Source organism: Halichoerus grypus, chromosome 3, assembly GCF_964656455.1.
Source record: "Halichoerus grypus chromosome 3, mHalGry1.hap1.1, whole genome shotgun sequence".
NCBI classification, from domain to species: Eukaryota; Metazoa; Chordata; class Mammalia; order Carnivora; family Phocidae; genus Halichoerus; species Halichoerus grypus.
In genome coordinates, this window is record NC_135714.1 from 109,929,631 (window position 1) to 109,954,988 (window position 25,358).

General features: G+C 39.9%; 2 protein-coding genes and 1 long non-coding RNA gene across 18 annotated transcripts in view; 1 reads left to right on the forward strand and 2 right to left on the reverse strand.

Annotated features, from left to right (window-relative positions):
• The window catches only part of JADE1 (jade family PHD finger 1), a 59,086-nt gene extending 49,323 nt beyond the window's left edge, over positions 1–9,763 (forward strand). For all 9 annotated transcript variants that reach the window (XM_036079435.2, XM_036079428.2, XM_036079432.2 and 6 more), the window contains 2 exons: positions 2,255–2,372; positions 5,903–9,763. In XM_036079435.2, the coding sequence (XP_035935328.1) occupies positions 2,255–2,372; positions 5,903–6,813 (1,029 nt within the window). In that variant the 3' untranslated portion in view covers positions 6,814–9,763. The remainder of the gene's footprint in view (positions 1–2,254; positions 2,373–5,902) is intronic.
• LOC118527583 (uncharacterized) lies at positions 710–5,907 on the reverse strand. Its single transcript, XR_004913183.2, has 2 exons — positions 3,021–5,907; positions 710–2,431 (listed from the first exon to the last, which is right to left on the reverse strand). It is a non-coding gene; the product is annotated as an uncharacterized LOC118527583 (long non-coding RNA).
• Positions 9,764–10,785: 1,022 nt separating the features above from the next.
• SCLT1 (sodium channel and clathrin linker 1) overlaps positions 10,786–25,358 on the reverse strand; it is a 202,189-nt gene continuing 187,616 nt past the window's right edge. For 6 of the 8 annotated variants that reach the window (XM_078069234.1, XM_078069233.1, XM_078069235.1 and 3 more), the window contains 2 exons: positions 23,049–23,144; positions 18,245–18,781 (listed from right to left, as the gene is read on the reverse strand). In XM_078069234.1, coding sequence (XP_077925360.1) covers positions 18,719–18,781; positions 23,049–23,144 — 159 coding nt within the window. In that variant the 3' untranslated portion in view covers positions 18,245–18,718. Of the gene's footprint in view, positions 11,118–18,244; positions 18,782–23,048; positions 23,145–25,358 lie in introns of those variants that run through there. The other 2 variants (XM_078069232.1, XR_013446457.1) reach the window with 2 other exon arrangements.

The following is a 25,358-nucleotide window of genomic DNA, read 5'->3' on the forward strand; positions in this document are numbered from 1 at the left end:
GAGGAGTGCTTTGTGCATAAAGGAGGGAAGGTTTAGGGCACTCACTAGTCTAAATGTGGTCAGCCGGGCCTGGGTTATTCAGGGGTTGATCTGTCCCAATGAAAATCCCCCCTGGCCTTAGCTTTTTGGGGTTACAGGTAGAGGTTTCTCATCAGAGATCACGGGGGGAATAGAAGGAATTTTCCCACCTAGCGGCCATTGTGGGAGCCTTTCCTGGGGATAGTGGTTGAAGCTATCAGAATTAAATTTAAATAGTATGCAAAGTTCAGGTACCCTGGTTTTCCTAGTTTCTGTTTTCATGGATACTTTCAAGTCAGAGAGATCTAAGTATCTTGGCTGTACATCTGACTTGAATAGAGTAATAACCTCATCTGCTCCTAGGAGGTCAGAATTTGTTTCTATTTCCTATTTCCAGAAGTCAGATTCCTTGATGTAAAAACCGTTGGCCAAAAGTTTTTAATCTGCGATACAGATCTAGGTCTTGCCTCTTCCTCTTCCTGAGCTTTCACTTTAAGCCTCCCCCCCCCCTCCCCGCCCCCGTGGAACAATACTTATCAAAGACAATAGCCTGTGAGCCACTTCATCCCCAAATTGGTCCAGATTTTTATAAAGGACATCTTCTTCCTGGCCTGGAGCTCTGAGGCTGTCAGAACAGGCTCTAGCCAGGGTGAATTACACCAAAATAGTATTTACTCTGAGACAGGGAGAGTGATTTTCTTCTCAATTCTTTAATTCCAAGATTACACACACAAGCGCACACATGTCTATACATCAGGAAGAGCTGTTAGGAGGATCCTAAGTAGTCGGCGAGTTGATGAGGGTCAGCAGAAGCCTGACTGGGTGCTCCTGCGTTAGGCCCGGAAACTCCGCCACGATGCAAATGTGCGAGCCAGCCCCCAGCCCGTTCCTGTCTATGCCTCCTGTCCTCTTGCAGACGAGACAGCCGGGAACACAGGGGAGAAGGGCTGGAACGCTTAGGGTTCAGAAAAGACTGGAAACCTTAGGGGAGGTGCTTGCACAGAAGCCAAAAGTGCAGAGTCCTGTGTGGGGGGCTTGTTGCCATCCTTCCTTACGTAAGAGGTCGGGGACCCTTCAGCTTGTATGGTCGAGGTGGCAGGGAACGGGGTTGCCCGCGCCTCAGGAAACGTTTTGAGGGGAGTGTCGTCATGCCTGGGACGGAGGCCCTGTACTCCCACTGCTGAGCTGTTCCGGGGCTCTAGGGGTCTTCATCTTGTGGAGAGGTTTAATTGTAGCTCTGGGGTGTTGCATTTGACATTTGTGTTTTCAGGCGCGTGCAATCTAGTCTGGTTTCCCAGTAGGTTTGGGGACTGAGGATTTAAGGGCACTTATTGACTAGTTTGTTTTCGTATCAACTGGTCACAGGTGGCTTTAAAAATGGGCAACAAATTTAGGGGTCGATGAGTTAGTATTGGTTAGTGGGCATATACGTGGGGTCCCCAGTGACTGCAGTCAGATACAAGGTGGAGCTCTTAGCACTTGGGTCTTTTTAGTTACTTACAAATGAATGTGGAAGAGGGCAGTGGCGGCTGAGGGGTGGTGATACAGGGAGTTGGACTTGAGATGTTGACAGCACAGCAATGGCAGAGCGAGGAGACTTCCTAGCTTTACATCCTAGAGGAACACATTAGCTACCGGTGAGCTCCACGCATTTCAGATACTGTCCAGTTGACAGAGAAGTTTCCTTGGATTCTTGGTGCCCGTTTGGTCCTCTCGTGGGCTCGGTGCAGGGATAATTTTGGGCGGGGGGTGGGGGAGGGGTGCTCCTCTGATGGCCCTTGACACTGTGCTTCCCTAATTCCATCCTCAGGAGCTGCTTGATAAAGTGGCTTCTGAACTGCTCGAAGGCCTTCCATCATAGAATTCATGGGCAGCGGCTACGGAGGGGTGGTAAGCAGAGTCCTTGGGCAAGAGGTGGCACGTCTGGACTTGGACCCCAGTGGTCTTCTCTGCTGGGATGAGCCTCAGGCTGGGTGTGGTGGAGGAGGCAGGGCTTTCGTTTGAGGTCCCCCTCCCATCTCTCTTCCATGTTGCTGCTGCTTCCATGGAGGGGTGTGTGTGGAATCCTAGTTAGCAGCCCAAAAGTAGTTTAGAGATTGGATAAAATGTTGAAGTACATCTTGATTTCAGATGTCACTCACGGCCTTAGTAGGACACGATCTCGGGTAAAGAAAAAAACACCAAAGTACCATTATGATGTGTTGCTTACTTAGCGTCTTTATTCTCTACGTTCTAGGTTCGGAACCTCACTTACATGGTGACCCGCAGGGAAAAGATTAAGCGGTCTGTGTGCAAAGTCCAGGAACAGATATTCAATCTTTACACTAAGCTCTTGGAGCAAGAAAGAGTTTCAGGTATGCATTAAGCTCTTGTAGGTCAAACAGTAGTGCAGGGGTTTGTAAGCCTTCACGTTCTGGGAAGGAAAAAAATAATAGTTTCTTTAATTTTCTTTTATGTATGCTACAGGAGAAATCTGAGAAGCACAGACTTTCCTATTCAAAGAAAATCTTTGGGCATCTGAAGCATCACGGTATAGGGAAAAGGGCTTTGAATTTGACCTCAAATAGGGGTTGAATCCTATATCCCCTATTTACAGACCCAACACAAGCAAGCCCAGGTTTTCGGAGCCTCCCCCATTTCCTCCTGTGTAACGTGAGGATGATCTCTCAGGCTCACTGGGAGCTCTTGTGAGACTCGAATGAAACAACAACTTCTCTAGTGTGTTGCAAAGCACTTGATAAATGTAAAGTGTCATGGGGATACCTACAGAGACTTACAGATTATCTAGTCTTTGGATCTACCTCTAACGTGCGGTAAATAAGATATGTTAAGACCGTGTACTTAAGGCACACATCCATGTTGAGATAACATTCACAGTGGACGTTTTGGTGTAGGTGGAAGTGTGGATATTTTTGAGATTCAGCACCAAGTATTTATTTAGTGCCTTCTCTTTTACATTGCTCTGGGCTAGGCAGAGTGAAAAAGGAAACTAAGCTACATACTTCCTCCGTTCTGGAGAGCACATCTGTTACTTGGAGATGGGGTGCACAGTAGGGCAAGTCCTTGAACCTCTGTGGGACTCCGATCTGTAAGAGGGGGCTGGGTTCAGAATCCCGACCTCTCACGGGTCTCTGAGCACCGACATTCTGTGAGTGTGAATCCTGCAGAGCAGGCATCGGGAGGCTCTCAGGGAAGGAGATCCGCTGAGTGGAGCGGCAGGTCTCGGGTCTTCGGGAGCCAGTCTCTGCGGCCCTGCCCTGCCCCGGGCAGCGCGTGCCTTGTGTGGCCACAGAAGGCCTCCTTTTCCTGCTTCTGTGGCTTTTTGTCTCTGTAGATGACTGACACACAGAATCAACAGAGAAGTGGTTATAACCTGTTATATTGGAATCCAAATTCTGGTTTACCTAAAACTAACCAGATGTATGGAACTAGACGTCAACTGGTCAGCTGAACAAAGAGAAACAAGCTTTAGGGAGTTTTGAATGATATTCTTGAGGTGTTACATAGTTAATACTAATGGCATTAACTTACTAATGTTACCTTAGGTATTTTCTTCCTGAGAAGAAATATTTTCCAGATGTATCATTAGCTAGAGCTTACAGTTGTAAAACTTAAATTTTTGTAAGGAGGGTTCAGAAGTGAAAGAAAGCAGTTTGATTCAGATTGTTTCAAGTGAACTTTCATTCGTTATTCCTACTTGAGTGCAAATAAACGGACCTGTTTCATCCTTTGCCTTTGTGGCCTCTGTCACCAGCCCACGGGCGAGGCCGCCCGCAGAGCCGCTAGCCCCAGTGCCGCCGCTGAGCGGGGCCGCCAATGCGCGTTGGGCCGTTGGCGGGCTTTCTGTGACTCTTGTGAGGTTGTTCTGTAATGAGTGATTACTCCTAAAAATAAGCTGTAAAGAGCATTTTCATCTGATTTCACTTAAGAGTCATTTTTCATGGATATTGCCGGCAGCTTTTTGCATTTCATAGCTGAGGTTTTTACTTGGGTTAAGTGACTGAGATTCTTCACCAGGTTAGGAAGTGTTTTGCGTAACACAGCTGTAATGAAATCCTGCTCTTCCGGAAAAGGTAAACCCTCCCTCCCCTCTGAGATACGAACCATACTAAGTGTGATGGGTTGAAAGCAACATTAATCTTTCTGCAGGCTGCCACAGGGAATGAAGTGGAAACCCTTTAGGATGCCAACCCCCCCCTCCCCGTTTTTCCAGTTTTAGACTTTCAGTTGTGTTCTTACTCATGCCCCAAGTGGATCTCCTGTCTTGTAAGATAGATGGTTCCAGGTGAGGAGGAGATGGCCATGACTTAGACGTGTCGGTCAGGGTCCATGGTTTAGACGTCTGTGTGAAGCTGGGAACGGGCAGGGCCGTTCTGCTGGATAAGCTTGTCGTCAGTGGGGACAGTGCTTCCGGGTCATGAGTCCGAGACTTTTCAGAGACATGGACCCCAGGTAGATGGAAATCGGGGTTTAGAAAATGTCAGTCCCTCTTACCTTTGCTTTCCCACAGTAGGTGACTGTGGAAGAGAAATAGAAGTGTGGCGTGAAGGTTGACCGTAAGGTTTGATCCTTGAGAAGGCGGGTGTCCCCGGCCCTGCAGACTGTAGAACTCCCTCCCCTGTGGCGCCCACTGGCACTTTCGTGTTCGGAGCTGCTCGCTCTGCTCTGTTCACGTGTGGTGTCCGTATCTGTGGAGCAGGGAGGTCTCGTCCAGGCTCCTGCCTGGCACAGCCTTGTTTTCCTGGTGGTTTATACCTTATGGGAGACAGAACATGAAAACAGCTCTTTATAGATGTCCTGGAGGCTCTTACAGAAACGTGGTCCTTGTGATAACCTCCAGTGTGTTATGAATTCACTCAGTGTTTTTCACACTGAGGGTTATGGTTCATTAGTTGGTTGTGAGATGAATTCGGTGGGTCACCACCAGCATTAAAGCAAATGACGTGTCAGTGCTACATCACACGGGGACGGCTAATATGGTTCCATGAAACGGGAGCTCTTACTGGGTTACATTGTGAAATTTAGTTATTGTGATTTGCAGCAGAAATGTTCGCAAAACACCATTTTACCTTCTCCTCACATTGGATGACAGTTCAGTTTAATTCCACAAATAGGCTTTGTATATAATTTTAAAAGATATTTACTATGTGTCAAGAATGATTTTAAACACCTTTCTTTCTCATTTCATGTATTTAGTTATTTATCCTCATGATAGCCCCCCAGGGGTATATGTACTTTGGAGAAAGAAACTCTAAAGATTTTCATTTATTTGTTTATTTGAGAGACACAGCGCAAATGCAAGAGAGCACGCAAGGGGGAGGGGCAGAGGCAGAGAGAGGGAATCTCGAGCGGACTCCGCGCTGACCGTGGAGCCCGACGCAGGGCTCACCACGACCCAGAGATCATGACCCGAGCTGAAAATCAAGAGTCAGATACCAGCCAGGTGCCCCTGGAGAAGGAAACTTTAAAGCCCCAGTTGCTGCCCTTGAGGTGCTCTCAGTCTTGTCGGGGAGGCAGGTGCCTAACCAGGTGCAGGGGCAGAGGCAGTGCTTTCGACCAGGAGGATTCTGCGTGGATTCCTCTTTGAAAATCAGATCACTTATTTTGTTTGAAGGAAAATGGTTTTCTTGGAAAGAGGTCTCATGAAAACTTTGGTGAGCTTCAGCTATTTTAGAAAATAGAGCATATTAAATTGAGCCTGCAGACTGAATGCAGATTCCCAAGGCAGGTAATATTTTTGTATAAATTTTTTTAGACTGGGTGGTTGTATGTAGTCCTGTTGGGTGGGAAGTTTGCATTAATAGGGCCATGCTAAGGACCTAGAATTTTATATTTATGGATCTGCTTCTGTAATTTTTCTCCCTTTGTGGTTGTATGTTCATAGGTGTGCCTTCTTCTTCCTGCTCGTCCTCCTCACTGGAAAACATGCTTTTGTTTAACAGCCCTTCTGTGGGCCCTGATGCTCCCAAGATAGAGGACTTGAAGTGGCATTCTGCGTTCTTCAGGAAGCAAATGGGTACTTCCTTGGTTCACTCGCTGAAAAAGCCCCATAAGCGAGATCCACTGCAGAACAGCACTGGGAGTAGAGGCAAAACCCTCCTGAAGCAGCCGGACCTGTGTGCGAGAAGGGAGGGGATGGTGGTCCCAGAGAGCTTTTTGAGTTTTGAGAAGACCTTTGCAGAAGCACGTCTCCTATCAGCACAACAGAAAAACGGGGTGGTGATGCCAGACCATGGGGACAGAAGAGACCATCGTTTTCATTGTGATCTCAGTAAGGGAGACTTAAAGGACAGACCTTGTAAGCAGAGTCACAAGCCTCTCAGGTCCACAGACGTGTCCCAGAGGCACCTGGACAACACCAGAGCTGCCGCCTCCCCGGGAGCGGGGCAGTCAGCGCCTGGCACGAGGAAGGAGCTAGTGCCCAAGTGCAACGGCTCCCTCGTCAAAGTAAACTATAACCAGACTGCAGTCCAAGTGCCTACAACGCCTGCCAGCCCCGTGAAAAACTGGGGAGGATTCCGGATTCCAAAGAAGGGGGAACGGCAGCAGCAGGGAGAGGCCCACGAGGGCGCCTGCCACCAGCACTCAGACTACCCCTATTTGGGCTTAGGCCGAGTTCCAGCCAAGGAAAGGGCAAAAAACCAATTAAAATCTGACAGTGAGAACGACGGGTATGTCCCTGACGTAGAGATGAGTGACTCAGAGAGTGAGGCATCAGAAAAGAAATGTCTGCACGCCAGCAGCACCATCAGCCGGAGGACAGACATTATCAGGAGAAGCATCTTGGCCTCTTGATGAAACCGAGATGGCGTGGGAGCGCGGCGGGCTTGTCGTGGAGTTGCCAGACCAGAGCTCGGACGTGGGGGATGGGCAGAACCCCGTCACTCCTGAGCTACACAAACACATTTACTTGCAAGTCAGATTGAGTTTTTTTTTTTCCAGAGTCATTTATAAATCATTGTTGTGAGAAGTGTGTTATCTGCAACTTGTTGAGGAAACACAAGAGTAGATTGTAACCGTCAGACACTAAGACTAGAGGCTGAGTTAAACACTACAATAAGAATGAATGAAATAAGTCTTTAGAGAGGGCAAGGCTTCCGGAAGCCTCCTGAGTTTGTATTGCCCTCTGTATTCTTCCCAAAGCACAAACTCTTGGTTACCTGAATATGGGGAATCAGATGCAGTTCTTGAGAAACCCTCACGCACCACTTAATAGCCCATAAAACTTACTTTCTAGGACTGTGGCAGATGTTGAAGTCGTATTTATGCTCGGGCCCACAAGGCTGTTTTCTTGCATTGTAGTCCGAGGCAGCAAGCTCTGAAGCTTCCGTAACTCTAGGGAATTCATGTGTAAATCAGAACAGCACACGGGGAAGAGAGCATTTAGAAAAAGGTCAGTACTTGAAGATCTGAAGGGGCAGGGCGGAGCTGCTGCGGCTTGCAGATTTAGGGTCCATGTAGCAAGGTCCCACTGCCTGAAGCACTGGAGTGAGTGTGTTGTGGGTATGGGACTGGTGGAGAGTGAAGCCGTTAGAAAGTTCTGTGAGAAAGGGCAGTTGGTCCTGTTTTTACCTGTCCTCTTGACCTTCCTCCTCCCTAACAACTGCCTTTCGGGCCAGCTTGGGATCTCCCTGGCCTCTGGCAATACCTGGCCATCTGGCTTCCAACAATACAAATGGCTATTCAAGTTCAAGCGATGAACTTCCAGACTCTGGTGACACACTTCCCAGAGCCAACCACTAGTGCATATGTTGGGGAATCTGGGCTTCCAGCATGAACGGATTCCTTAAGAAAAAGGAAAAGCAAAAAAAAAAAAAAAAAGCAAAAAAAAGCATAATAGGTTATATTTTAAAAATAATAGAAAGGCAATAAGTTGCGATAACCTCTTACCTTTGACCAAGGTTATACGGGAAAGAGACTGAAGTGTAATAGGTTTCCCGGAGTCAGAGTTCTAAGCTCCAATTCGTAACTTGGACTTTCTAATTGCAAATGGCAATAACTAGTAAGTTATCAGCAATAATGAATTTAGCATTAAATTTGAGTACAAATGTTCTGTTTTTTGCACTCACTGTAGTGCGTATGTATTAAGACAGTGGATAGTGTTAAGGTCCTGTTAATTTTCTTTGGAATTCAATGTAGTTGTGAATCAAACTTAAGAGAAGGAAAGTTTAAATAGCAATGAAATTTAGAATTATGGGCACTTGGAACAAGCCCAACTTCCCCTAAATTATCCTTAGTTTGTTAATACCAGTATTCAGATTCCTGATTCATTTATACATCTGTTTCCATGTGGCAGGGACATTCTGATACTTAACGAGTGATGCTTTGAGTTCTGTAGTTACCTTTCAAGTCTTCCAGGTGATTGTCAACAGCAAAAAAGGCTTATTGAATTCCATCTTGCTATGCAAGTTTTATCGGATGATCAAATAGTAGATCTGATGCATCCCCATTGTATGTATGACATTTTCAAACCAAGTCTTAACTTTTCGAATACATTTTAGTAGCTAATTCAGGGGAGGGGAAAGAATGACCCAGGTTTTTAGATTGACTATTTTTGAGCTATGGGGCTCATTTTGAAAGACTGCTGTCCAGATAAGCTGTTGCTACAGATATTAGGAGTTTCTTAATGAATCCAAGGTGTACATTCACTCATAGCATAATTTAAAAATCAGATTTTTTGCATATGAGCAAAAACCTTTTTGCTGGATACAGAAGAAGGTGGACACTTTTTACAGTTACCTTTTGATCACAGCGACAGCTCTGGGTGAGAGTAGAATATATAGAGGGGTAATCTTGTCAAGCCATAGAAAGAAAATCTAAATTTTAGTAAGTATATGACCTCTCACCATTTTAAGAGGTACCAGATTCATTTGCACTATTTAGGAATGCTAGTTTTGTGCAAAAATAATGCCTTACCTGTTTTTTCCCCACATTTAGGTTGAAAAGCTTTCAAACGTTCCAAGTTATGCTGAACCAAAAAAAAAAAAACAAAACAAAACAAAAAAAAAATAAAAACCCACACAAAAACAAAACACAAAAATAAAAAGCCCACACTTTTTATTCCTGCTTTGAAATGCAAATGGTATAGAGCACGGTTTCTCTGACAGTGTAATGATAGCTTTGGAAGTTAGTTCATGTCCTGCTGGGACCTCTGTATGAGGCGGCCGTCCGCAGCACCCAACCACCCCACCCACTTGCACTCTCTTCAGGACGAGCCATTCGCTCTGCTTTTTCGTTTCTTTTCTTTGAAGCTTTATCTTTCCTTGTGCATCCTGACCAAGAAGTATCTTTGATTATGATCAATGTATTATGTCAAAATGTAGGCTAGTTAAACTTTTGTAAAGTTGCCTGGAATGTCATTTGTTAGGTTATAAACACAAAATCGAAATGAAGGGTTCTATGTGTTGTGTACAAATCTTAATTATTTTGAAATGGACAAACTTGTCATTACATTTGTAACCTTGTACAGAGGATTTTTCACTATGTGCCTAGCTTGGTGTCCATTCAGCTAAAATTGGAAAAAAAAAAAGGTGCATGAAGAGTTAAAAAAATCAGAAATTAAACAAAGTATATGTAGAGATGACTATTTTATATTACATGGCCCAATCCTGTATTTATTTCTACCCCCTTTTTGAAAGTATTTATAAAACTAGTTGAGGACAGCTGTATTTTTTTGTTGAACTATTTAGTAGAATTTGTGCCTTTTTGTCTGTATGTGAATAAATGCTGTACATTTTGCAATACATTTTTAAGTGTCCTTTGAAATCTGATTTTGCCAAGTATTTAAAGATGTAGAGGACATAGCGGTCCTGAGTGGGTGTGTATGTATGTCGACTGTCTCATGGTTTAGGAAGGAGAACTGTAGGGACAGAACAAGATTGTGGAAGAGCACAGATTCACTGGGCTGCTGTCTGGCTCCACTCTGATGGTGAGACACTGGAAAATGATAATGGTTCAATTTTCAGTCTTCCCCACCTGGAGTTCTTTCCAGAATACAATTTTTGATCTGAAAGTAACCTGTTGTTGAGTCTAAGCAACTTAAACTGCAGTTTATCAGCCATGTGACCTTTGCCAAGTCACTCACCCAGCATAAGCCTCCATCTTCCCTTCTGTAAAAAAGGATTACATCCCACCGCCTTTACGGGGGTTATTGTGATATTTCAAGCAAGTTCATAAACATCTAAAGCATGCAGTAGGCATTTAGTAAATGACAGACTGTGAGTAGGAACAAGGCCTTGATTTCTCCAACATGTTGACCAGTGAGCCTTCTGAGGCAAGAAATGTTATTCCTGAATGACAGGAAGACTTTAAGATCCTTCAGAAATAATTTTTCAAAGGGTAGTTTCATTAAATGCTGTCTTTTGATCACAGAATTCTGCAACACTAGGACAAAGAAGAGATCTCTGTGTTTCACAAAGGAGGTAGGTCCAAGATTACAACAATAAGCATTGGCAGAACTGGGCCTCGACTCTAGTTCTAATTTCTGGTTTTGTTTTCCTGGCCTGAAACAGTCTTTATTTAACCACTACAGGCAGAAATTAGCATAGCATGAAACACAGCTTCCTTTAAGGTGGGAACAGCAAAGCTGCATGGGTTTACAGTCTGCATTCTCTTGTAGATTATGAGCCACAACAGGGTGGTGTTACTGTCCCTAATTTATAATTTTTGTAAAATCTTGGCCAGTTTTTTTTTTTTAAACCTGAATTGTTCATACATTTGGCTAAACGCTTGTTTATTTCTCCTTGTTCCTCCTTAGTGACTACTTACTTCCATGTTGCTTGCTCTGAGTAAGACCCCAGAGAGAAATAACTGTGGTTCTTCCTGCAAGGTCTTAAGTTGAATAACCACAATAGTTCCCCGGGTAGGTTAAGTCCCCAGGAGCCCAAGGAAGGGCCTATCATTGGCAGTTCTGCAATATGTGATGGGAAATGTGGCACCAGGGACTCGTGTTCATGTTTTTGCTCAGATCACTTAGAAAACAGATTTTACCTTTGAAACATTAGCCATCTGCAGCAAACTTTGCAATTAACTTCAAGGTTGAAATCTTCAATATGATTTCCCTTTAATGCTCAGAACTGCATTAGATGATGTGTTCTAGTCTGGGGTAGAAGAGAAGATTGCCTGGTCATTGAAAAGTATCAACTTGCTTGACTTCAGCTACTGTCTGCTGCGTAGTTTGAGGTCTGTGCCATCCAGCTCTTCCTGAGTTCTCATGGGCTGCTTACTGGGCATTTCCTCCTGGTTGTACGCAGGCGCTGGAGACTGTGGAGCTCGTCCTCTTCCCTGTCCTGCCTTAGAGAATGTCATCCACGCCTGAAACCTGGGAGTCCTCTGTGAGTCCGTCCTTTAACTCCCACAGCCACATGGTGAGCCAGGTCTCTGTATCACACTTCAGTATTTTTCACTATGCTCAATCCCACTACCACCTGCCGTGTAGTTCAAGCCTCATCATTTCTTGCCTGGATTATAGCAGCAGCCTTTTTCCCTGTTTCCTTGACTCAAGTCTTGCTGAAATTTATACCTCCCTCTCCCCGCCCCCAGTAGCTACAGCCTTGACAATGCAATCTCCGTAGTGAAAACCTGCAATAAAAACGGATTCTGTCATTCCGCTTAGCCTTCGGGGGACCCTTCAGACTTCTGAAGATAATTACAAGGGTTTATCAAATGGCAGACGCTGGTCTGTATTTTATGCATTAATATTTGTTTAATTTGCTTAACCCTCACAATGTGAGGTGGGCACCACTATCTAATTCGCAGATGAGGAAACTGAGGCATAGAAATGGAGTCATTTGCTCAAGGTCAGTTGGTGGAAGAGCTGGGAGTTAATCTCAGCCAGGCTGCAACTGAATTCCCTGGGCTCTACTGCCTCTCAGAATATAAAAATAGTTCACATCAAATAGTTCGTGTGTTCTTGAGTATACTGAGGATTATACATGTGGACTTTAGTTCAATGAATTTCTATAAAGTAAAGCTAATAATGTTGGCTTAAAACATTATGTTCATGTACCAGTTGAATGACTGGACATAACCTAATGGATAATGAGCAACATGATCGGCTTGTGGTCAGTCCCTGCCTTCTAGGGAGAATGGAATTGGTTTCATTTCATATACATTTATGTAACACACACACACACACACACACACACACACACACATATTTACAGATAAAATATATGCATATAGGATCCAGGAAAATAACACTGCCATCAGAAACTTAATTCTCCTGATGCCCTAACACACGGTTTGGAAAGTTAAAGAGAATTATTTAAAATTACATAGTTTCTTGATGATGAATCCAGAATTAAGACTAATGTCTTCAGACTTTAGACTGATGCTATGTAAAACCTTCAATATTTTTGTGATATAAAGTACAATAAGTCTGGTTAGTTTTTAGAAATAAGTCGTCACTTCTCAGTCTTTTGGCTAAGATCAAGTGTAGAAATGAATAGATCAAGCAATGCCAAATTAAATAGCAAAGATAAAAGAAAAACATGTGTCATTCCTAATGTATCACTAGTGTATTCCTGATATTCTCACTACTGCTTGGCTTACATATGGCTGTTTGAAATAGTGCATTTATAATTATGGGTTAATTATGGTTATTTTACCCACTAATCTGGCTGATGGTTCTAATTTCAGGATTATTACCAGTGTGATACAATTTCTTTATGAAGCAAATCTTTTTCTCTGGTGTTTCCCTCCCCCATGTAGCAGCCTCAAAGGGCGCTTTCCTTCTTCTCTCGCTAATTATGGCTCTGCTCCAGCTTTCCTGTTTGAATTGTTTGAGCTTCTCTTTTTCAGATTAAATCCCTGTGATCATATCTTTGCCTCAACTAGTCCCAAGTACTTAACTCAAAGTGAGTAAATATACTTCTCAAACATCATGCTTTAAAAACACTATGCTTGTTTTGACATAAGAAATTATACAATATTTTATCAACTACTTTATAATTGCTAAACTTATTTATGACTTTTGGATACATATGACACTTTTTGGTGAAATTGTTACCACTCATTCAAGAAATCTGGAAATCTTCAAAAGAGATTGCATTACATAGAAAACTTAGGAAAAGCATCTTCCTACCTAGTGGGATTTGGTAATTTTTTCAAACCTTGAAAAGAAACTGGCCATAACCTAAAAAGTCAAGTAACTTTAGTGGAAAACAGAGATCTAAGCAAAGGAAGTTAGAATAACCTCTTTTGAAGGTTTTCAGATTTCTTTAGGGGGTGGTAACAATTTCACCCAAAAAAAGTATATTTACCAAAAAATCATAACTATGTTAAATTGTGTTTAACAACTGTAAGGTGGTTGATATCCTATTGTATGATTTCCTGTGTTAAAACAAGCATGGTATTCAACATGATGTTTGAAAGGCATTTTTTTACTTTGAGTACTTAGGACTAGTTGAGGCAAGTTGCTTAACTTTTATAATACCTTATATCTTTGGAAAGGGAAGGATAAAACCTAACCAGCAGGTCTGCTGAATTGTAAGAGGTAATAAATGCAAAATGCCAGCACCTATCTTACATATGACAGGTGCTCAATAAATAGACAGTAGTCATACAGATCAGCATGATCACTGTAGATCCAGGAAAAGATTCCCCAATGCATTCTTTTGGTTACTTGTAGAAACATGATTATAACTTTTCCCATTCTCTTTTATCCCCTATAGTTTATTTGAAAGGAGATGCTAGTCTCATATTTTTAATTTTCACAAATCTTAGTGCTAACAGATTTTCTATGCATCACAATTTGCTCTGATTTTTTTAATTCTTTGAAAATAGGATGAAAATATTGAATGAAAATTTCCATGATGCTATATTAAAAGCTTCAAGGGTTTTAAATAAACATAAAAAAACCTCAGTGATTACTAGGCTGCTACATGGATCTACTAAAAAGAAATCTATCTGGGGGCACCCAGGTGGCTCGGTTGGTTGAGTGGCTGACTCTTGATTTTGGCTCAGGTCATAGTCTCAGCCCCGAGTGGGGCTCTGCGCTCAGCATGGAGTCTGCTTCTCTCCCTCTCTCTCAAATAAATAAATAAATCCTAAACAAAGAAATCTGACTACGTTTTCTTCTTGGACAGGATCACTAGATTAGATCTGAAAAGTATGACAGTTGTGGCATAAAGGAACTTGTGCTGGACAGAATGCTGGGTCTTCCTTGATGCTTTTGTGATGGTGAAGCAGCAGTAAATGGGCCAGATTAAAAACGGGCTGAAATGACCAGGCCCCATGGATCCTGATTAATTATCCATTATGGGAGCTGGTGGTTGGTGTGTTCTAAGAGACCAACTGTACTCACATCTGTCAAGGTCTCATCTTTCTCATGCTGATCATGAAAATATGGGTGGTATGTTTACCAGATTGATAGATGGCATCGCTATAAATAAAAAGTTGTCAATGGTACAAGAAACATAGCACTAAAACAAAATAAAGCAGACACGGTCCCTATGCTTATAAGTAAAAAAACTGGATGACAGAATTGGAGCTAAAAGGACCTCAGCAGCACCCTGTAATGACATAATAAAATTTAAAAGGGATGGATGACCAGTCTGGCTTCTGGGGCAAAGATCTGGCTTAGCAACAAAACCTCTGGAAAAGACTTTAAGATTTGAGTCAACAATATGCTCAATATCTCCAACAGTGAAATTCAAATTCCAAAAAAGTGAACATGATTTTAAGCTGCATTAATGGAAGTGCACACTCTAGAATAGTAATTTTCTTTTTTCTCATTCCAAATACTAATGAGAAATTATGTGTACATTTCCGTGAATCACTAACTATAGTAAACTCCCAAAGCATGCTTCCCTAAGAGACTATGTCAGACTGTTCTTGGGGTTGGGAAAAGGGGAAGGGTATGTAGTTTGAACCATACCCTTGCCCTGGGGATTCTAATACATCGTCTTCCCCACTCAGGTAGCTACCACTTACTCTCTCCCCACCTCTCTGTCATGATCTAGAACAAGGGAATAGTTTTTTTCACCCTGAATATAATTTTTGGTTTTGGACATAAGACTGATGCATCGTAAGCATACCTGGTGTAAAGCAGGTGCTCACAAGTATTTATTGGATGAATGAAGCAGGATATATGAAGATTGGAGGACTTTCAGAGGCCAGCGCCTGGTTGGCAAAAGGACTCAAAACCAAGTCCTCTGAGGAAATGTAGATGTCTACTACGTGCAGGGAGAACGTGATGATTATTTTCAAAAGGCCAAAGACCTGCCACATGTAAGATGGCTTAGACTCTGTTGCACAAGGTAGAACTAAGGCAGAAAGACACATCTCAGTTTGATGTAAGGAAGAACTTTCTAATGGTCAAAATTGTTGTAAAGTGGACTGGGCCAGCTCCAGGAGAGTACCCCCATCCCCTCCACCCCAGTGAATTTCAACAGCGGTGCCCAATAACAGCAGTAATTTGTTTTCTAAAAATAGTGAACTTTAAGAATGTGTATTTAGAAAGAAATAAACTAGAGAAGATTCAAAGTTCCATAATGTTATTCTCATATGCTTACATTCCAGTCTACTTTTTGAGTGGCAGAAACAAGAGTGGTGTTAGAGCTAGTACATGGGGAGTGTCTACAGGAAAGTAGGGCACATGAGCATGTTTTGTGCTGAACTCTTGGGCTACAAGACCACTTCCTTAGTGTAGATTGTCTCCTTGGTAGCTGGGTGAGCGCCAGTGTTGAAAAAAATTTCTTTAAAGATGCTTTCCCACCCATCCTATGATTTTTGTTATTTAAGTAGATACATATTTAGTTTCTATATAAATACTAAGGTAAGACAGTTAACACTGCCCCAGAGGCACACATTTGAACAAGTCTGAAGGGCTGGTAAGGGACAGATTTCATACATAACACTGGGGTACTGCTGTGTCTGTCTCCTCTCTGTGCCCATATCCCTTTTATATATACATTTTTAAATAAACTAAAAAAAAACCCAATTATTTTTGATTAAAATGTTTGTAAAAAAGCCCATTACAGATTTGCTATTTTGGAAAAATTGATAAAATACATTATGGTTAAAGAACAGAATTTATACCAAAATGTTTAAAGTATTTTTTCATTCTTCCTTGATTTGTCTGAGAGTTGGCTTGGGCAGCTATGAAATATTCATATTTGCTGAATAAACGAATGACTGAATTGTTGCTAATGTTCTCCCATATTTGGGGTAGTTACAGTGATCACACCAGAGGAGAAATTAGAAGATTGTTGGCTGCCCCAATTTGCATATTTGTATACAAAGGGAAGAAGAAGTAATCATATCTCTTTTCTTCTTCAAGGAGACACAAATAAAGAAACATGAATAAATAAAATGAACTGGCTGTGTTGTCTTCAATTTCAGATTTACATCATTTCTTTTCTTTTTCCTATTCATTTCCCCTGTCTCCTAAAATACAGTTCACAGAAAAATGATGCTTATACTCTTTGTAAATGAAGGCAAGACTGACCAATATAAGAAAAGTCAAAAACTCCACTACATTTTTACATTGGAAATCATTAGCTAACAAACTTCTCTGAAAGAACAATAACATGTATGTTCAGTTCTGTTGGTAAACACAGCTTAAGTCTGTTCAAATTCAGCAGAGGTAAGAAAGGCCTATCATCTGCCTGTCAGTAGCCTATCCTTTACTTGGAGACTGTCTAAGTACTCAAGGAGATCCAACTGGAGAGAGGGTTATCAATATTCAAATGTAAAGAGTAGGTGCCTATGGCCAAAGTTCAGAGAAAGTGCTTATGCTGAAAGATTTACCTTGAAGAAATGAGTCTGGGAAGTTAGATTTTCTTCTTGAAAAAGGACAATAATCATACTTTCCATTTGTCTATGACATTAGTTTCTGAAGTGCTTCCTCCTCCAGTCTCATTTTTTTTTTTGGTACGATATAATTCTAACATCTTCTCTAATTAAAAGTTTTTAAAAATAAATTTTATATTCTATAAACATGAATATGAACATAACTCTTATTACATGGAAATTAGTCTGCGAATGACATGGGAAGAAATTTACATTAGAGAATCAATCAAATGAAAAATTCTTAGGAAATGAAAGTAAGCTAAGTGCCTAATTATCATTTAAATATCATATTTGTATTATTTCATCTCATCACGGCATTTGACACTAGGAACCATTTGTCCCCTCCTACACATAAGATCAGAATCCCTGCCTCCTTTAGTTTTTGTCATCTTGGATTCTCTTGGCTACAGCCTTCTCACTGCTCCTGTTCAGTCTCCTTCAAGGATTCCTCTCCCTGAACTCACACAACAAAATGAAGACATTTTCTAAGGTCCTGTCCTTAAAAATTCTTTTTCAGTTTCTGAATAAAACAGTTATTCAATACCCTCTGTGTGCCAGAAACTATGTTGAGTTGCTAAGAATACAAGGAAGGAGAGCAGACATGGGTCTTGTTCTCAAGGAGTCTGCAGACTGATGACATTGAAGAAAAAATTCAAAAAGAGTTAATTACAAATTCTCCCAAGTGCTATGAATCAAAAATCCAGCACACTGTTATGAGAAATACAAGGGGACCTAACCTAGTCTGGAGGCTGGAAGGCTCTCTGAGGCAGGGATGTCTGAGCAGTGGTGATCTGAAGAACGTGCAGATGGCAAGAGAGGCACGGAGATCCTGCGGGGAGGAAGGATGATGTACTGACGGAAGCAGAAGGCCACCATCAGAGCTGCAGCACAAGAAATGAGGGGAAGAGGTAGTCAGCCACATCACATGAAGCCTCCAGGCGAGCTCCTATACTCCATGGCTTCGATTCTCAGTCCCGTGCCAAAGACTCCCTTCCTATCCTGGTTTGCTAGCACCAGTCCTAAGCTTCTGACAGCTGCTTGAATATTTGCACATGAATGTTTTCATGTCACTTCAAACTCAATTCATTATCTTTTATCTGGACTACTGCAATAGTTTCCTAACTTGTTAACCAGATGTGCACTTATCTGCACTCATCAGCAGAAAGCAGGTGTCCCAAGTTCAAATTAGGAGCAGAGAAGAGCTAACTACATGGATCTGTGAAAATCAACTAGACTGCAATAGTTCAATGCCCACGCATTCTCAGACTTGAAGATTCCACTTGATTAGTACTGCTTTCAGTAACAGAGCAAAAACAAAAAACAAAACCTCCCATATTCTTAAATATCAATATATGATAAATACTGGAAATCATGTAAATTAAAAATGAATCACTACAATTATACATTAAAATACATGACAGCATCATTTTAGAAAGTGCATAATTTATTACATTTATGAGTTTATAATAAAGTGGATACTTGGGAACTTAAAAAAATGAGTTAGGAGTAACAATTAGATGTAAAATTCTCAAATCATGGAACCTGAAATATTAAAATTCTAACATTATCTTAAAAATCTCTTTCCCATGATTAGTATAGTTTTAAAATTATTATGCTCTTCCAAGGGAAGGAAGGGGGAATTGAAAAACAGACATGTTGATGAAGGCAATGAATTCTTCTCAGCTGGCTTTTTTCTCCACTGAAGCTCAATATAGGGTTATATTTTCTTTACTTACAGGAAGCTGCCACTGTTCTGTTTTCCAATAACCCTCAAAACAGAATGGAAAATGCCTATGCAAAATGACACAAGCCTTAACCATTCTCTGCAGGTTTTTACCATTTCAATACACTTCTAGTCCAACAGCTTTCCCAATTCTAAAGTTCTGTGAGTGAACTATGAATATTTTTAAATATTTTCCAGATTCATCATGGAGGCTGCTTTTCTTCTCTGCACTGTAATCACACTGAGCTGCAATTAAAATAGACAATCAGTAAATAGTTACTTTTTCTATGGAAAATCTTACACTAATACAAAGTATAATGCATCACAACTTACAATTATTGAAAATAATCTTACTGGAGAGGGTCCTGTAAGAGGTCATTTTTGGTGTTCATGTCTGTTTTACTCTTGAGACTTTAAAATACCTGTATTACACTAGAGATATGCATGTCAAATATGACATTCCATAGCTCAGAGTGATACACAGTACTTAGAATTCCAAAACATATTTCACAGATGGATGAAAAACATCTAGATAAAAAGTTAACTAGAAAAGTGAGTAAAATACAAACTAAGTGTGAGCCAGCACAACACAAGATTGGTAATAAGATGATGATAGATCATAGTAAGAAAGCTCTAACAGGTAAACAGTCTTCAAATATCAATTGGAGTTGATATCATAGATACAAATCTAACAGTACAATAGAGTATACATCATAAAGAAGCCTTCTCACCACTGTCCTTCATTCCTAGCCCTCTTTCCAGATACAATCATTATTTCCATTTTCTAAGTATATTTCTAGAAATAAATTCTAAATGAGAATAGATGCATGTATTTCCTCACCTCTTTTTATTTAAAAAATTATAAAGTACTCTACACACTTTTCATCTTGGTTTTTTCCTTCTAAATGATCTACTTTACAAATGACTCCATGTGAGACCTACTTTATTCCCCTTAACAGCAGCAAACTTTCCTTGTATGGATACTCCATAATTTAACTGGTTTTCTATGGATGGGCATTTAGGTGGCTTTTAATCTTTTAAAATTATAGGCAATGCTGCAATTAGTATTTTGACACGCTTCCCTGCACAGACTTGCCCAGGTCCAAGTACACCACCTGCAGAATAAATTCTTAGAACGACTGGGTCAAAGGTGATGTACATCAAAATTTTTTGAGAGATACTGCCAAATTGGGCTCCAAAGAGATTGCACCAACACACATTTACATCAGTGATGTGTGGAAGTGCCAGCATAATGTATCATCAAACTTCATGATCTGACATGATTGTGAAATGGTGAAAAATGATATGCGATTACGGTTTAAGCTTGTATTTGTCTTATGGATGAGGATGAGCATCTTTTCAAATATTTAAAAGCCATCTGTCTTTCCTTTTCTGTAAGTTTTATTCTTTGTCTATTGTACTGTTGCACTTTTTTTGTTGATTTAGTCATTCTTTACATATATGTTAAGGATATTACTTTTGTCACAGTATTGCAGATATTTTTCTGTTTGTCATTGATTTTATGACTTTAAAATGCAGATATCTGAAATTTTACATGTTCACATTTATTAATTTCTTTCCATAGTTCCTAGGTTTTGTGTTCTTGCATAGAAAGGCTTCACCACACTGATTTTAGTGTTAAAAGAATGCAGTATGGCTTTTAGTAGTTTAGACTAATACACTTAGAACATACAACCATAGTCCAAAGATGGATGAAGAATGTACAGAGAAAGTTGATCAGAATAGCACATTCAGAGCATGGAAGACTCGGTACAATGCAGGGCTTGTGTATGATGCTGGGCTGCATGTTAGAGGAAATAATAATCTTCTAACTCCAATCCTTTGTTTCATTAAGTATCAGGCCCTTACTAGGATAGTCTTTCTAATAACAGTTTCTAGTTTTTAGAGGAAGATGGGAAAATAGGAAGAATTCAGAGAAAGCAAAGATAAAGATTTTTAAAAACTGAATATATGTCTAATACAAAAAGTTTATAACTTGGACTCATTTTTTTTTTTTTTAAAGATTTTATTTATTTATTTGACAGAGAGAGAGAGAGCTAGAGAGGGAACACAAGCAGGGGGAGGGGGAGAGTGAGAAGCAGGCTTCCTGCCGAGCAGGGAGCCCGATGCGGGCCTCGATCCCAGGACCCTGGGATCACGACCTGAGCCGAAGGCAGACGCTTAACGACTGAGCCACCCAGGCGCCCTTATAACTTGGACTCATTTAAAAGAGAAAAAATATTAACTCCACTCCAGGGAATAATTCCTTTTTGTGGATAGGGACAATGCTGAATGACTACTTTTTTTTTTTTTTTTTTTTTTTTAAAGATTTTATTTATTTATTTGACAGAGAGAGAGACAGCGAGAGAGGGAACACAAGTAGGGGGAGGGGGAGAGGGAGAAGCAGGCTCTCTGCGGAGCAGGGAGCCCGATGTGGGGCTCGATCCCAGGACCCTGGGATCATGACCTGAGCCGAAGGCAGACGCTTAACGACTGAGCCACCCAGGCGCCCGCTGAATGACTACTTTTCATCTTCAATGAAAACAGGATGGAAGGAGAAAAGCTTAAGGAAAAAACTCCAAAGTGGTTACTGACACAGCATTAAAAAAAAAAGCTCACAAAGAGAAGGGTGAAATCTTTGTCATTAGAGAGTTTAAGTAACAGGAGAAAAACATCTGTGTTGGGCTGCTTGGGTTTAATTCTGTCAGGAGGGAGACTAAACGAGATGCCAACTGGATTATCTAATTAAGGTTCTATAACTGTACTCTTTTTACTATAGAACTCAAGGTTGTTGATTTTACGTAGGCATTTTCTTTACCATATTCCTTAAAAAAGGTAAACTTGAAGCTCTTAGGACTGTGATGTAGAGATTTAACTTCTTATATAACTAAGTATTTACTAACCACTTAATGATTATACTAAATGCTTATATGTGTTAATTCCTTTGATTTTTCAGTATCTCTGTAAGGGAGGTGTTATTATTCTACATCAAATATGAAGACACTGAGGCTTAGGAAAGTTGAAATTGCCCCAAATCACATGGCTACTTAATGGCACCAGGCACACACACTCTCAAGATACTTCCCAGTGCACCTTGGCTCCTGGTAACTTACAATCTAAATGAATGGATGCTTTCTTGAATGATAAACTACTTAATCTATTAATTCATAATTTAATAAGAAATTAAATTTATTTGATAAAGCTATAATTACTTTCAAGAGGGGAGGGGAACAGAAGGGCAAATTACTGGATTTTCTTTAAGTGCCATGCATTGTTCATATCAGAAGTAGATTTCAAAAAAATCTATAAATATCACATACATAAACTGAAATCAGTGAGTATTTAGAGCTGCTGTAGTGTGTATGAAATACTCTTATATCTATGCATAATATTAATTTTGATTGAAACAGTACATTTATAACCAAACATATTTAATAAGGTAGTAACATGGTTTCTTTGCCTGCCTATCTAGATCTATCCAACTAAACTGCTTCCAGCCTATCTTTATAATCGCCAGACGATCTCACATTGTTCCTAATAGGAGGGAGGAGGAACTATTGCTCCCACTTTAAGTAAATGGCCCATTTTCTTTATATGAAGTGTGTATGAGTAATTACCCCTTAGTATTTTATTGATGTTCTGCATTTTCTACTCTATTTCCCATTGGACAACTTTTATACAGTATTTTAGATTTATATGGTTATATACAAATGTGCATTATATGAACTTAACCTAGAAGTCATTTTTTCCATTTAAAAAACTACAATAAAAACAAAGTGCAATTAGAAATATTACATTCAAAGCAATGTTTTCTACTTCCAAATCTGTCAGTGATCATGCCTAGACAGAATAAAATTTTAGAGCAGTGCTGTCCAAAAGAACTTTTTGTGATCATAGAGTTCTATTTATGCTGTCCAATATGAGGATCATAATTACATATGGCTACTGAGCACTTGAAAGCCAGCCAGTGCGGGGCACCTGCGTGGCTCCCATTCGGTTAGGCATCTGACTCTTGGTTTTGGCTCAGGTCATGATCTCTGGGTCGGAGGATCGAGCCCTGCATTGGGCTCTGCACTCAGCATGGAGTCTGCTTGAGATTCTCTCCTTCTCCCTCTGCTCCTTCCCTCACTTGCACGTGTACTCTCTCTCTCTCAAATAAATAAATCTTAAAAAAAAAAAAAAAAAAGAAACCCAGCCAGTGTAATGAGGATTTAAAATTTTAATTTACTTAATTTTAATAATTAATTTAAATTTAAACTGCTGCTTATGGCTAGTGGCTATCATATTGGACAGCACAGTTCTAGATTTAGGTGTCAATTTAGGAGACTCGTGTTTATTTCTGTTTTTAAAGTTTACTTTTTCAACCTCAAATATTAAAGAGACTACTTATAAATAGTTTAATCAAGTAAAAATAAAACTACTAGTTCTCTGGGAACTTTTGAGGAACTTTTATCTTTTCTTATCTTTTGATCTACTCAGACTATATCTCAGGGATAATGAGGAAGCTCCCTACCTGCTGGGAAGCTGAAGCCGCTCTCTGTTCCGCCTGACTTAGACGCCTTTGAAGTCTGTTGGCTTTTTCTTGATGCTCTAGAATTAGTTTCTCATTCTGTTATGGGGAAATACAAACAAACAAGTTAGAAATCCATATGTGACACAGAAAGGTTTTGTGGAATAATCAATGAAAAATTTGAATATCACTTTACTTCTTATAAAACGCAAAGATAATATAGCTCCAAATTTACATTTTTTCAAATTATGAATTTCAAAGTTCAAAATTGGTTTCACACTTTGACTACATTATTTTTTCCCCTCTACATGTTACCAAAGAAAGTGAATTAAATCTAAAATCAAAGTGAATCAGAAGACCAAGATTTTCAATATATATTTTTTTAAATATTTGATATTAACCTTGAGATGCTAGATCACTGCTTCAGAATCACCTGGAATATGAAAACACAACCAGAGCTTCAGTAGGATGGGATGAATTTTGAGAATCGGCACTCCTACCGAGTTCTTAGGTGGTGTTGATGTTGTTTGCTAGTGATTCAGAACTACCATGTGAAAGCAAGCTTCTAGAGAAATTGTGACGTTGCCACTATTAAAGTGCAAAGAACAGAAAATATTCATTCTAGAAGTCTTGATTTTTAAAAAGATAGACTTGTCTTAAACGATTTATATGTTAAAGGTGTTACTTAAAAGGGGGAAGAACTCTGTTTCTACATGCTCCCCAATACATTTGTATACTCTAGAGGATATTAGGATCATCAACAAATATGGCATTGGTATGGATTGAATTATGTCCCTAAAAAAGGATGTTGAAGTCTTAAACCCCAGTACTTATGAATGTGATCTTATTTGGAAATAGGGTCTTTGCTGATAATTAAGGTAAGATGAGGTTTTAGGGTGGATCCTAAACCAATATGCCTACTACCTTCATAAAGAGGGGAAATTTGGACACAGAGACTGACATGGACAAAGGGAAGACCACATGAAGACACATGGAAAATACCATCTACAAACCAAGGAATGCATGAGGCCACCAGAAACTAGGAGAGAGGCATAGAACAGGTTCTCCCTCAGAGGGGACCAATCTTGCTGACTTCTTGATTTGGACTTCTGGCCTCCAGAATTGTGAGACAGTAAATTTCTGTTGTTTAAATCACCAAGTTCATAATACTTTGTTAGAGTAGCCTTAGGAAACTATATGGACATTATGAATATAAATCTGTCACAACATACTGTCATGCAGACAAGTTCAAAGAAACTACCAATTATAAAATGTATTTGTCCTTTCCATACTTACTAGCTTGAAAAAAAAAGTTTCTGTACAACTAGAATTATTATGTGGTTTTCTGGCACTTGTCTGAATTGAGAGAGTAACATCAGTCTAATCAGGAATAGTTAAGAAAAACACACTTTCTATGAAGAACTAGATAGTTCCCAGCCTAACATATAAGTGATAATGGTGAATGTCATGCCTAGTAATATAAAATACTGAAATAACAATATACTGCTAAAATGAGATTATATTTTTTATTGTGCCCAAAAGCAAAATTAAATTTTATGAAGAGAACTACACTGGCTGTTTCAATTTACCAAGATATTTAAATATGTAGTCTTAAATTTAAAAGGTGCATCATTAACACTAGAGAAAACCTGGGGGTAAAATCACATCATCTATAATAATCACTTTCATAGGTACCATCAGATTACATACAATATGCATTTTTCTGTGCTACCACCATAATGGTTAAGAAACAGTCCAGGTTAGGTAAATCATAATATATGCAACTGTTCTTTTTCAACTGATCATTTTGGTTGCTTTTGATCTTCTAATATTATTAACATTATTGTGTTGAATATCTGCCTTTAAATTTTTTCATATTTTAAATTATTTCCTTAAGTACAGATTCCTGGAAGTTTTGAAAACTACAAGTATTTTAATGGCTATTGTTTGTATTCTAAATGGCTCATATCAATTTATAATGCTTTGAAACTTAAGAGTAATTTCGTTATGGCTTCTATAGATGGCCACAAAAATATAGCGGACCATATAGTATATTAATGAAATTCCAACAAATACATTCGAAGTTAGAACATCAAACGAAGAACTAGAGTTCTAGAAAGCTCTAATCATAATCTAGACATTGTTAACTTTTTTTAAAGATTCAAAGAGAAAAATGATGAGCTCTTGCTGCATTTAGTTCTAAAGCATTAATCTGAAGAAGTACTTTAATATATTCCAGTAGGCAAAGGTAATTTCTACATTTCTTATGTGTTGAATTAAAACAAAATAAGAGGAAAGGGCTAAAAAATATAA